The sequence below is a fragment of the Psammomys obesus genome, unplaced genomic scaffold, assembly GCF_907164565.1.
Source record: "Psammomys obesus unplaced genomic scaffold, mPsaObe1.curated_primary_1811, whole genome shotgun sequence".
Classification (NCBI taxonomy): Eukaryota; Metazoa; Chordata; class Mammalia; order Rodentia; family Muridae; genus Psammomys; species Psammomys obesus.
The window spans coordinates 9106487-9120641 of NW_026590663.1; the positions used below are offsets into that span (position 1 = coordinate 9106487).

The 14155-nt window shown below is 48.8% G+C and overlaps 1 protein-coding gene across 2 annotated transcripts in view; it reads right to left on the reverse strand.

Annotated features, from left to right (window-relative positions):
• Positions 1 to 11931, reverse strand: part of Ube2h (ubiquitin conjugating enzyme E2 H) — an 80701-nt gene extending 68770 nt beyond the window's left edge. Inside the window, exon 1 of one of the 2 annotated variants that reach the window (XM_055608194.1) lies at positions 11463 to 11931. In XM_055608194.1, the coding sequence (XP_055464169.1) occupies positions 11463 to 11515 (53 nt within the window). In that variant the 5' untranslated portion in view covers positions 11516 to 11931. The remainder of the gene's footprint in view (positions 1 to 11462) is intronic. The other variant, XM_055608193.1, reaches the window with a different exon arrangement.
• Between the last annotated feature and the right edge of the window lie 2224 nt (positions 11932 to 14155).

Sequence of the window (14155 nt, forward strand, 5' to 3'; positions counted from 1 at the left end):
GGGGGGGGGGGGATGGGTACAGCCTGCGGAATCCCCAGGAAGGGAAGGAGAATCTGCACAAGTTGGTATTTGCTTTTATCTGTGACCTAAGGATCAAACTGAGGGCTCCGAGGATGCCAGGCCAGCCTCCAGCACTAAACTATATCCTCAGCCCTGCCTGGCACAGCAAGGGGTGTCAGGACCTCAGCACATCCCTCGATGAAGAGCTAAAGACATTGACCCTGGTTCTGAATCTCAAACACATGAATCAACTATAACAACTGCTTTTAAAAAAGTTTTTCCGGGGGCTGGAAAGACAGTTCTGCAGTTAAGGGCACTGGCTACTCTTCCAGAGGACACCCCCACATGGCAGCTCACAGCTGTCTATAACTTCTGGAGTTACAGACAGATATAACGCAGATATACACGCAGACAAAACAAACAAAAACACACCATTGCACATAAAAATAGGTAAGCCTTAAAAAAGACTTTCTTCAGGAAGAAGACCTCTAAAGAAGAACAGTTGGACTTGCACCCTAAGTTCCAGCACTCTGAAAGGCTGAGGGAGAAGCTGAGGGAGAACGGCTGCGGAGTCAGGTCCAACCTAGCGCACAGAGCAGCTTCAGATCAGCCTGGCTAAAGCGAGAGCTGCCTCAGAGTGAAAAGCCACAGCCTGGCCAAAGAGCTCACACTTGGAACCTAAGCCCTGGCCGGCTGAGGCAGGACGGCCACTGGAGTCAGAAGCTGTTCTTGACCACACAGGCCAGGCTGGGCCACACAAGACTAAGGTGCCAGGTTCCAGCCTCGGGCTTTGAGGTAGTTAAGGTAAATGAAGGTCACCTGCCGTTTCAGTCCTTCAGACGTGTCAAAGCTGTAAACTACCACATATCCTGTCAGTAAACTTGACACGTCATTGTCAACCTGCATAAAGAAAACAGAACCAGGTTACTCCTCAACTCAAAGAAAGTGATCTGAGTGGGTTAGCAATGGGCTCAGCACATAAAGGTGCTTGCTGTCAAGTGACCCGAGTTCAGTCCCGAGGAAGGAAAGCACCAGTTCCCCAGTCACCATGGTACACATGCGCCCACACTCAGACACAAACGGACATAAACAGTCAACATAACAGCTTGGGGGGGCGGACACAGCTCAACAGTTCGGAGCGTTTCCTGTTCTTCCGGAGGACCAGCATTCCGATCTCAGCGCCACAGGGCAGGGATCCAGGGATCCAAGCCATATTCTGGCCTCTGGGTGCTACAAGCATGTGGCCCACAGACATACACACAGACAAACCACCCATTTGCATAGGGTAAACAGGTGGGGAGCAGCAGCACAGCCTTTAATTCCAGGTTCAAGTTCAACGCCAGCCTGGTCTACATACTGGAACTCCAGGGTCACATGGTGAAACCCTGACTCACAAATAAATAAAAAACAAACGGCACAGTGGTCAGAGCACCTGCTCCTCTCGCCTGGGTTCAGTTCTTAGCACACATGATAGCTAACAAGCCCGCATAACTTCAGGTTTAGAGAACCCAACACCTTCTTCTGACGGCCGAGGCCCCAGGCACTGGCGCGCACACACGGGACACAGAAAAGTACACAAAACAGCCATTAAACCAAAATAAGGAGCACATATGCTATGATTCACTGTATCTTTACACATCCATGTTCTGATGAAACAGGGACAGTATTTCTAAAACATTCCTACATATACGTACTAAGTATACTTGCAATACTACCACGGGGGGGGGGGGGGCGGCGGTAGGGGAGTGGGGAGGGTGGCACACGCCTTTTATCCCAGCACTCCGGGAGGCAGAGGCAGACAGAATGCTGTGGGTTCACAGACAGCCAAGGCTACACACCCACAACCATCTGTAACTCCAGGTCCAGGAAATCCAACACCCTCTTCTCATCTTGTTGGGGACCAGCCATGCACTACCCGTTATACATACATACATACATGCTGGCCAAAGTAGCCTAAACATTCATAGATCTTACCCATCACAACTGCTGATCTTATGGAAACAAACCTAACACTATGTTAGGAAAAAGGCTACAATAAAAAGTTTACCTAAATTTTAAGTTTTTAAAATTAACCAATTTTTCAGGCTGGAGAGATGGCTCAGAGGTTAAGAACACTGGCTGTTCTAGAGGTCCTGAGTTCAATTCCCAGCACCTATACATAGTGGCTCCCAACCATCTATAGTGAGATCTGCTGCCCTCTTCTGGTGCACAGGCAGAATGCTGTATAAATAATAAATCTAAGAAAAATAACCAATCTTTCATAAACTGTCTATATAATATAAAGTTAACGTACTAACAAAATCATAACTCCAAAGCTACACTAGCACCATTTAGAGAAGAAAACAATGTTTGCTTAGAGAGGGAGGGTCTCACCTCTGCAACTATGGCTGTCCTGGGATTCACTGTGTAGACCAGGCTGGCCTTGAACTCGCCAAGATCCTGCCTCCGCCTCCTGAGTACTGGAATTAAAGGTGTATGCCACCATACCCACCTTTTTTGGTTAGCTGATTGGTTGGTTGCTTTTTTGAAGCAGGACCTCACTATCTACCCTGGCTGGCCTAGAACTCAGAGATCCCTCTGCCTCTACCTCCCCAAATGCTGGGATTAAAGACATCCAATGCCATGCCTGGCTAAACAATTTCTACAAGCTCAGCGTCAGCCCAGCTGCTTCTGAGGTAACAGGAGTAAGCCCACTCTAGATCTAGCTTCTATTTCTAGAACCATAGTAAGATTTTACAATCCAAGAAAACTTGACAAGCACACATACTGAAAACAGGGTACATAAGAAAAACATTCTCTGGGCCAGCAAGATGGCGTGGTGGCTAAGGTACTTTAGCAAGCCTGACAACCTGAGTTCCGTCCCTTGTCCCCATAAAGGTGAATGGGAGAATCAACCTCACGACGTCGTCATCTTCTGCACCCAGGCCTGCCTGCAGTTTCCAGAACAGCAAAGCCCAGCTCCTCCCTTCAGCCAGCCCTGGGACTCTTCCTGACTTCACAGCGGGGCAGGTCTGAGGAGAACCACTTACTTCAACTGTCCACCTGGCCCCTAAGACAGTAGGGGAGCAAACGGATCATTTATCTTCCACAAACATGGCTCTGTGAAGCTTCCCACGGGACTCCCGAGAGCGTGGGTTCTGCTGGGCATATGAGCAGCATAAGAACCAGCCTGCAACCAAACAGCCATGCTTCTCAAGTATGTGTTTGATACCAAAGGAATTTACAGCAACCACAAAAGCAAGACAATGTAGCACATGTGAGGTGGAGTTGGGTGCCATGCTTCGAGAGACACACAGTTCCTCAAGCTGGCTACACAGAGTCCCCTTAGACACTCCTCAAAAAAGCTTGAGGTTTTCACAGGGCACCAGTCAAATCTTCCTGCCCAAGGCCCCGCCCTGAGCACCGCCCACTCACCCATACACCAGCCCCTAAGCTAAACACAGGCTAAAATCCTGCTGGCGGCGGCGGGGGCATGCCCTTCACCCCAGCACTGAGAGGCAGAGGCAGAGGATCTCTGTGAGGTCCACCACACTGGGCTACAGGGTGAGTGTCAGGACAGCCAGGGCTACACAGAGAAACCCCGTCTCAAAAAAACAACCAACAGACTTAAAACCAGGTTGTCAGTTTCTTGTTAGCCAATCTAAGAGTTCCAGCTGTCACTAATAAGGTGCTAATTTGTTGAGCAACACACGTGTAAATAACAAACACAACTGTTTGTAATTTGTCAGGAAAAAAAAACAAAACAAAACCAAAAAAAAAAAAACAGTTAACATCACAAAGCAGTATCCAAAACCGTTTTCTTCTTTTTTTGGAGACAGGGTCTTACTATGGATGGCCTAGGCTGGCCTCCACCTCCCCCGCTTCTGCCGCAGCCTTATGTGCGGAGACTACAGAGGATACTAAACAACATCAAAAAAATTAAAGCATTTTATTAATATTTTTAGGTTAGTATACAAAGTAATGGATTTTACTATATTCATCCAAAGTGATGCCTTTACATAGGTATTACAGCAATATGTTATTATGATCCCCCAAAAAAACAAAGACTTCAGCCAGGCAGTGGGGATGCACGCCTTTAATTCCAGCACTTGAGAGGCAGAGGCAGGAGGATCTCAGAGTTCCAGGACAGCCTGGTCTACATATGAGATCCAGGATGGCCAGCGCTATACAGAGAAAGCCTGTCTCAAAAAACATGATATACATACACATAAAATCAGTAACATTCGAAGTTTCTGAAATACACATTAAGGATCCCCTAACTCTTCAAATCTCAATTGTCATGAACTGTTGTCAGCTCCTCTACCTGAATTTAGTCCCTATGAAAATTAAAAGTCACAGTTCAGATATCAGTTTCATGCAAATATTAGCAAATTACTGTAAAACTTCACAGAGGTGCTAAGGAAATGTTACTTTTTATCAATACTTCACAAAAACAAGCGTCAACAACAAAAAGTGTGCTGACCTTTGTAAAGAGTCCTCTTTATCAGCAAAAGTTGTCGCTATATATTCTAAATGGCCACAAAACACTTCATAATGAAGTTTTTACTAATTGCCTTTTTTCAATCTTTATGTAATCATGAGTATAGTGTGTACACAGTGTATTTATGTGAGTGTGCATACGAGGAACACCCAGGCTACCTGACCTGGCTTCTAGGATCCGTCTGTCCTCGTTCCCATCTTGTCCCAGGGCACAGGGATTACACACTCATGCTACAGCATTGGCTTTTAATTGGTTCTAAGGATCAGAACTCTGATTCTCACGCACTTTACCCTGAGCCATCTGCTTAGCCTTAATGCCAATTTCATTGGGAGAGAACACCATCAACAGCAGCTTTGACACAGCAGGGCTAGGAACGAACTCCGTGCTCTAGGAGGGTGCTCCTCAACCCACCTGAAAAAAAGCTTAACATCAATTTTACCCGTGTATGAAATGGAGAGAGTAGTAATAAAAAGGAAATTGAAATTACCTTCTAAAAAATTAAAACATAGACCCTTGCAAGGCGGCACAACCTTTAATCCCAGAGCTAGCAAAGTTGAAGCAGGGGGCATGGGAGAAGCCAAGGCCAGCCTAGCCTACACACTGAACAAGTTTCAGGCAAAGGCTAACCACACACCTATAGCATGGAGCAGGCATTTCTTGGTCCAGATAAAGCACGCATCCATACAAATGTCCACAGCCACTTAAAACCAACCCAAACACCCCAAGGATGAAGACAAATACTACCAGGCTCTCAGGACACAATCCCCTCTTGGTAAAACTGAGGCAGGAAGATCTTAAATTCAAGGACTGCCTAGGCTATACAGCAAGTTCAAGAGCAGACTGTCTCAAAAAACGAAACAAAGGCTGTCAAGATGGCTTGTCAGGTAAAGGCCCTTACCACCAAGACTGAAGACCACATGGTAGAAAAGAGAACCGACTCCCACAAATGGTCCTCTGACCTACACATGTGTGTAGCCCTGGCTGTCCTGGAACTCACTCTGTAGTTGAACTAACAGAGAACTGATGGTGGGGTTAAAGGTGTGCGCTACTAATCTCAGCTGAAAAGTAGTTTTAAAACTCAACGGTTTTAAAACAAAACACTTGAGAGGCGTTTGAGCTGAGGCCACCCTGGTCTATGTAACAAGTTTTGGTTACCTAGAGCTACACTGCAAGAGCCTGTCTCAAACACCAGCCAGAAAAGGCCAGCCCTGAGCACCAGCACAGCACAGGCACTGTGCTCTGTGCCAACTTCGTGCCCTTCTTGGTGCTCTAGATCTCAAGCAAGCACCACTCTCCAACCTCACACCTTGCCTTCGTTTTGTTGTTTTTTTTTTTAAGAAAGGGTGGAGAATGAGACAAGGCTTTGCTATCACACAGAGCCCAGACCCCTCAAGCTTCTGAGATCCACCTGCCTTTAAGCCTAGAATTCTGGGATTACAGCTGTGTATCACACCAGGTATTTCCAATTATTAACAGGGAAAGAGCAGTTACAAAAACAGTAAGCAAAAACAGAGCAGGCACATATGACATGGCCAAGATGCTGAAAACAATACAGAAATCCTGGGGAGAATAAACTGGCCAGCTCAGGGATGATGTGTGTGCTGTCCTGCTGCACCAGCACAGCTCATTCCCAGACCCCACTCCAGACCTCCAGAGGCAGCAAGTCCACAGGTGGGAGCAGTTTTACCACGCCCTCCAAGTAATTAAGATCATCTCAAGTTAGACCTATTATTATTTAAAGGATAAGGTTATGAGTGGCTGTTTTCTTTCCCTTTTTGTAACCTGAATTTTCTCCAATTACTTTATTGTAACACTTTTAAAACCCAACTAAGTCTTTCATTAAAGTATTTTATTAAAACACAGATTCTCTGGGTCTCTAGGTAAAAAGCCACTACACACTGGTAGCATTTTAAGATCTGAACTGCGTGTCTGAAAAATCCAATGGTTCTTGGAACCATCAATCTGTTAACCCCAAACAAGATCCCAACTGCATGTGTGTTTAACCTCCACCAGACGGGGAGCCACAACGGTAGCCAAACTAACCAACCAGGTCATCTCAGGCTTGTGAAGAGTCTCTTAGGGTCATCTTAGGCATGTGCACAGAGGGTCTCTTACAGCTCACACCTACACAAGATCTTTTCCTAAAAGCTGCATTTTTAGCTTGTTTGTAGCCTGTTTATCTAGAACTTCATTGCAAAGCTCACACAGGTTCCTGCTTTCCCAAAGTAAGTGCTATAATGATCTGTGTGTCACCAAAATCTACACAGGGAAGACAAAGTCAAAAAACTGGGAGTTGCCAAATCTTTAGCTTTTAGCTTTAAGAGTATAAAATTGTTCTAACTTTCATCTCACCAGCTCAGAAAGAGGCCACAGGAAGTGAGAGGTCAGCCACAGGTTACCAATGGAGGCGGGGGCTAGGTAAAAGATTGTCCACACTTTGAACACAAATTAAACAGTAACAGTGAAGAACTTGGGGACAGAATAACTGCTGATTAACAGCAAACCGCCAAAGTTAAAGTCAATGATAAATGGCTCCACATTCAATGCTTTCCTGTTTGGTTTGATTTGATTTTTCGAGACAGGGTCTCCCTGTGTACCCTTGGCTGTCCTGCACTCTTTGTAGACCAAGCTGGCCTTGAACTCAGAGATCCACCTGCCTCTGCCTCCCAGAGTGCTGGGATCGCAAGCGTGCACCACCACACCAGGCTTCAATGCTTTGGTTTTAATGGCCTCTTTTAAAAATTTTTTTGGAAGTCCAGGCTCATTGGTGCAAGTCTGTAATCCCAGTACTCAGGGAAGCAGAGGCAGGCAGATCGCTGTGAGTTCGAGGCCAACCTGGTCTACAAAGCAGGACAGCCAGGACTTCACAGAGAAACCCTGTCTCGAAAAAAACAACAACAAAATGAGGCATTCAGATACCCATATATACCACCACCACATAAAATTACTTTTTAACTTTCAATTTCTTTACATTTTTTTCAGGTTTTGTTATTGTTTAAGACAGGGCCTCTATGTAGCACTGGCTGTCTTTGCCTCCCAATTATTGGGATTACACGTATAAAAAGGGGGAGGGGTAAATGCTGAAAACACAAAGTATTCAAAAAGGCAAGGTGACAGCAGATGTGCTGACCCGCCCTCCCGCCCTTCCTGGTTTAGGACTACTTGAAGAACCAACCCCAACAGCGCTGCGTCCTCCACAGACACGCGGGCCTGGCCCAGACAGGGCGCACAAATAGTTAAGGGTCTGAACTTATTCCAGAAAGTTTCTGAAGCAGCCATCGGCCTTTCTGTAAACTCACTGCACACCTTTAGACCCTACGTCACTTAAGGCCCACTTAAGGCCGTTTAGAAGGTGGGCTCCCGCCTTGTTCCCAGACATCACAACACAGCAAGCAGAGTGCCTAGAGCCCACTGGATCAGGGTCAGTTTCCTGCAGTCTCAACACGCCCTGACCCTGAGAGCACAGGCTTTCCTTTGCTTGGTTGTCAGCTCCGGGCCTCCCCAGCCCCCAGCTCTTTTGTATGTAAACACACCCTTGTCGCACACTGCCATCAGCTGTTCCGAGGCCCCACCCTCCTCCCTTTCCGGGTAGTAACAGAGCAGCCAATGAGCTCCCGGGGCCTGCCTTCGGCCTTTCCCCTGCAAACGCTTTTCCAAAACAAGCAGCTCCAGCCTTCAGCAGGGGCACTGGTTCACAGATGAAAGGCTCGCCAGGCCGTGCAACAGGGCGGGACAGCCACCCCCACCATCGAGGAAGCCGCCTAAGCCGAGCTGTGTGCTCCTCCACCAGGGACAACTTCAACCAATATTCCTCCAGGGCAAATCCCGCTTAAGGTCACCAGAGTCCCAGCTCTCAGACAGCCAAACAATCAGCGTTGCCGGAACCCTCCCAGGCTGGTGTGCACCTGACTCTGGCGAGCAAATGGCCGTTCCAGGGGACCCAGGCTACCGACAAGGACATGTAAATCAGTCTCTAGGCTCCGGTGGAGGTTTGCACAACCCTCAGCTGAGGATCAGACAGGAGACAATGAATGAGTCAGAGTTTCAGAGCACAATCGCCCAGCAGATGAAGTGCACTGGTGCAAAACACTCACTCCCGGCCTAACTCGGGAGTCAGGCACCCTCCCTCCCGGCAGCTGGTCACAAAGAAACGCCACTGCCTCAGAAGGAAGGAGAGAAAGGCCGGCAGAGCCCCTGCCTCCCTACCACACAGGTTCCCTGCCAGGCTGCAAAGCCTCGTGGTGTGATTCCACCCAGAAGACAGCCAAAAATGGGCTGAAACAGGAGACCTCGGCCTCCACACTGAAGAAACGACCAAGGGCCGAGGAGGCCGAAAGGCAGCGACATTCCTTCAGACCCTTTCCCTCCACTTCCCTACCACCATCTTCCTTTCCGGCCGTCAGCTGACAGGCCTGTCCCCACCTCAGCAGGAGGCCGGGAAGCTGCTCTCCACCACCTCACTAAGGGTACCTTACCCCCAAACTGGAAACTCCACTTGGGCCTACTGATATGAATTCAACTGAGAGAGGAGGCTAAAAAATATAAAACCTCTCCACAATACATACACACACACACACACACACACACAAGGAAATCCAAAAACACTGTAACTTCCAAACTCCATTAAACCAGAAAACACTTGAAGCAGAGAAAACCGCTGGCTTTTCAAATCAAAACTGTTCGCCTCTTATCTCAGAGATCTACAACTGGAAAGAGCCCTGTTTTCTTTTGTCAGCAAGAGGGAAGGTGGGGAGAGAACAGAAGCCAGCACATCTTTGCCTTTCTTCATCCTCTCCTAAAAATAAGCTATGAAATGAGCCACTTGGGGAGAGGGGAAAGAGACACCCTGCTGTTCTTTGTTTCCCTCTCCTTCACCACCCCCCACACCAGCCACCCCCTACACCCAGACTCCTAAACGCGGTAATCATTCTGGATGCCACAACTACTGCGTGAACAAAAGGCACTGTATGGAAAAGGCAGGTCAGGTTAGGCCTCGGTCTTCAGCCTCAATCTTTTCGAACCTACGTAGGAACATAATTTGAGGCTCTGACATCGATCAAAAACAGCTGGAATGCTCCTCCCCACTCCATCCCAATCATACATTAGGCTGAAATTCGAATTAGGTGTCACAGCTAACTCTCAAGACAAAAATAACTCCTAAGTCTACCGCCATGTCATTTCCTGGTTTCTAAACAAACATAAACCCCCAAACTGCTTTGTGTAAAATTTACACACAGCCATAGTTTCAAGTTTTCCTGTGGTATGAAAAACCAACATTCCTGGTATCATTCACACATTTACAAAACAATCACAGCCACAAACAGTTTATAAAGAGTTGATTTCACATGTGCCTAGGTGTGTGCACCTGGCTTATTACCCTTTATTACTTGGCTGCTCTCCGGTCCCTCCTACTGCTTCTCCCCCACCCACAAATTCTAGACTCCAAACCCTAAACTTCCCAGTTTATCCAATATTCTTAATTTCTAGCCAGATCTCCCCTGGGCAAGGAGAAAAACACATTCTTATTCCTGAAAAGATGGATGGGGGGGGGGGGGTTAAACCACACACACAACAAAAAACTTCTTGCCTAGGCAACTTCCCTCCCATCCCCACAAATTAAAATCCTATGCAAAAGCTACCTTTTAAAAACTTCAGCGAATCTCATCACTGAGTTTTTGACAACCACCGATTTCTAGAAAAGGTAAAACAGTAAAAAATACAACAAATAAAAGAGGAATTCACCTGAAGAATCTAGCCAAACAACTTGAGTTATATAAACAAAATCCTGCAACAGGGAGAAATGGTGGGGGATGGGGGCTTGGCAGAAAGAGAAACAGGAGACAGGACTTTTTAACAAACCTTTCACACACAACGCCCCCCATATTTCACTCTCTCCGTGGGAATTAGCCATTTGGAACACTGCGCTCTCCCCCGCCCCAGATTAGGCCTCAAAAAAATCACATTTTTCAAATATTCGATTTGTCTCAGGAACCTTCGCGAATTTCTCTGCTGGTCATGAAATAATCAGTCTGGATTCCAACCAAAACCACTGCCTGGAAGACTCTTATCAGTTACAGCTCTCCCACTGCGACCTCGGGTGTACATAAAGTTGGGGGAAGGGTAGGAAATAAAAGGTATCCCTTGGCCCACCAGGGCAAGCAGTCCCCAAGAATGGTACTCTCACAGAGGGAGCTTCGCTCAAGCGGCTATTTTGTTCAGGGGCTCCTTCCTCTCCTTCCTCCCAGCTGTCAGACCCACAATATGGAGGGTGTCCTGCCTGTTAGGAGGGCCCGGGGTCCCCACTGCACGCCCTAGCCTGAGTAGGACAGGCTTTGTGAGCAGAAAGAAAAACAGCAAGGTTCTCCGGCCAGAAGGCTTAACAGGAGTGTCTGATTTAAAACACACGGAGCTCTTTATTACAAGAGGGGCCCCGGGCAGACTCCTCTCTTCCTAATATAGAAAGGAATTAGGGATAAAGAAGGTCGCTTGAGTTACCCCAGTTTAAGCAGCACTACGAGGGGAAGGAAGCAGGACACTTCAACAATAAAGAGAGAGGGAGAGGGAGGGAGAGGTGAGGGGAGAGAGAAAGAGAGGCTTCCCTCTCAGGAATCTGTTCCAGGAGTCCATAAATCCAAAGCTAGCAAACAGGAAGCAAGGACCCTGACGACGAGGTCGGGGTGACGGAGAGGCAGCTAGTTATAACACCCCCCCAAGAAAGGGCCGTCTTAGGGATCCAAACGTCGGGAGCTGAAGCCGAAGCCGGGGGCTCCGGGGGTGCAGGGAGGGCGAGGAGCAACGCACATCGCGGGGGACTGCAGATAAAGGGGGCCGGAGGAAGTGCCCGGCTCCGGGGAGGTGCCAAGGGGCCGCCGTAGGCACCGGGGGAGGGAGGGGAAGCGCGGCCAGTGGCCTGGAGCCCGGAGCCCTCGCCGGCACCCCCACCGCCCCACACGCAGCCCGAGTCCCCCTCCGAGAAGGATACAGCTTGACCACGTCCGTGTCCATCCGCCTCTTGCCGGGGCTGGGGGATGACATGGTGTCGCCGCCGCCGCCGCCGCCGCCTCCCCGTCGCCTGCGCCGCCGCCGCCTCTCTCCCCGCCTCGGCCCGTCTGTCACGGGCCCCGGGCCCGGCTCGCAGGGCCCCGCGGCCGCGCCGGCTCCTCGGCCGAGGTCCCGCGGGGTCCGCTCAGCCGCCGCCGCCCCCCGCACGGGGGAGCACCGGGCACTGCCCCGCCGAGTGGGGGCGGGGACCGCGGCGCCCGCTCGGGCGGCCCTCCCTCCGCGGAGGCTCCGCCGCGGCCCGGGCTGGCGCTGCTGCGCGCCGTGCGCCGCTCCCTCCCGCCTGCGCTCGCTCGGCCGCCCGCTCACGCTCTCGCCGGCTCCCGGCTCCCGGCTGCTGCCTCCACAAGCGGACGACTCCGGCTCCGCCGGCCTCTCTAGCCCAGCCTCGCTCTAGGCGCCGTGATGTCACCTCTGTGACGTCATCGCAGGGGCGGGGCGCCGGCGTCGCTGCGTCCGCTCTTTGGGGGAGTTCTGGGAGATGTAGTTCCTCCCTCTCCTGCCCGCCTGCGTCCCTCCGCCCCCTCCCCCAGCCTCCCCACACGCTTCATCGCTCAACTGCCAGCGTTGTTACCATCAGCATGAATGATGGCAGTAAATAATGGTAGTAAATAATGATTACACTCGTGTGCTGTCTGAACCTCCCTCTCACACAGTGCTACAAAGACTGTCTGGATATGAAGGAGGCCAAAGTGGCAATTATTCAGCCTGGCGTCCGTATCTGGAAATTCCCCCACCGGCGGCGTGTTCTCTGCACTCTGCTCCCTCTTCAGATGGAAGGAGTTTGTTTCCAGGGACTATAGACTACAGCAAGGCTTCCTCGGGGCTTGCAAACAAGAGTTCGTTTACACAAGCACGGCCAGTAATTCCAGGATTGCAGAAGCAGCAACAAAGAACAGACATAATTTGATACTAACATCCTCATTCTACAGAAATTGAGGTAAGTTGAGGTAATTTTAAACTCACAAACTTCGTGACTGAGAGAAATGCCCTAAGTAAGCTATAGCTCAGGACACAGGTGGTTCTGCCCTCCAACTCCTGAATCAACCGTGTGTACCTGCTCATTCATTTAATAAACACCAAGCGCCACTGTGTTCTTATGACTGAGTTCATGGGGATATAGTGGGGAGGAAGAGAACATTTACACAGCCCTCCCAGAATGGACCTGAGTGTCAGCATCGTTTGGGAACTAGTTAGAAATGCCAATAGAGGGCTGGAGAGACTGTCTGCTCTTCTAGAGGTCCTGAGTTCAATTCCCAGCAACCACATGGTGGCTCACAACTATTGGTTCCCTTTTCTGACATGCAAGTGAATATGCAGGCAGAACACTGTATACATAATAAATCTTTAAAAATAAAAAAAGAAATGCCCCTAGAAGGGCCTTATGAAATCAACATATGCAGTTGACCAGTAGGGCAAGGTGGTGCAGACCTGAAGTCCCTTTACAAACATCACACACACACACACACACACACACGCTCACACACCCCTGAAACAGGAGCAATGGGCTAAAGTTGAAGATCATTTGCTTCTATCATTCTACCCTTCAATATGCCAGCTATTTTTTAAATTATTACATACATAAAATGTATAATCTTCACTATATTTAAATATTTGATGCAACAGCCCAAAAAAACATTAAATATTGTGCAACCATGACTAATGTTCATTTCCAGAACCTTTTCATCAATCACAACAGAAACTAGATGTCCCTTAAGTAATAGCTCTTCATCCCCATTCCTTCCAGAACTTGGTAACTTCCATTCTGTTTTGGGGAGAAAAAGAACAATTCCTTGCTTTCTCCTAGGACAAATCTGTCAGCAGACTGTGCAAAGGGATTTCTAACCACCTTTATTTGATCACTTTATTGAAGGAAGTAAAAAAGAAACCAAGATTTGTTTTCCTCACTGTCGGCACCAGCCTCCCCAGGGCGTTACTGTCGCTGCCAGCTCTCTGAGAATGTTCCCCACCCTCCTCTGCCTGAGTAACTTCCAGCCCTGTGCTAAGACAGTAGTTTTAAGGCTTGGCGCAATATTCAGAATCACCTGGGAGCTTGTTAAGCTCACACATGTCCAGGAACTGCCACTGGGAATTCTGATTCAGAATGTCTTTGGTGAGGCCTGAATTTCCTTGTCTTTAACAAGCAGTCCAGGTGGTTCTGATACTAGGCAAAGTCGGAGAACCTCTGCCCTCAAGATTCCAATAGTGATCTCAGCTCAGGACCCCTCCCTGGCCATCGTTGCCTTTAAGTGCATTTATACAGCCCTAAGAGGCAGAAGGTGTGTGCTTGCTTCTCCATACACAGTGGCACGGGGAGAACCATGGCTGCTGTTTCTAAAACCACAGCCACAGAATGGAGAGCAAAGCAGGACTCAAGGAAGAAAGGCCTGGAGGGGAGCCTAGAAAATCTACCTGGTGTTTTCCTATTCACTGATACAACTGCTGTGTTCAAAAAACTTGGCAAAACAACCAGAGCAGTGTTTCTTAAGGGAACTTGCTGGCCACGCTGACGGAGGGTCAGCTCTGTACGCAGTCTTCGCAGAGTAGACATCCTGAAGGGGAGTTGTGATGTCGTTAGGAGGTGTTTCGTTTTCTTTCTCTTTTTTAAGATCGTTT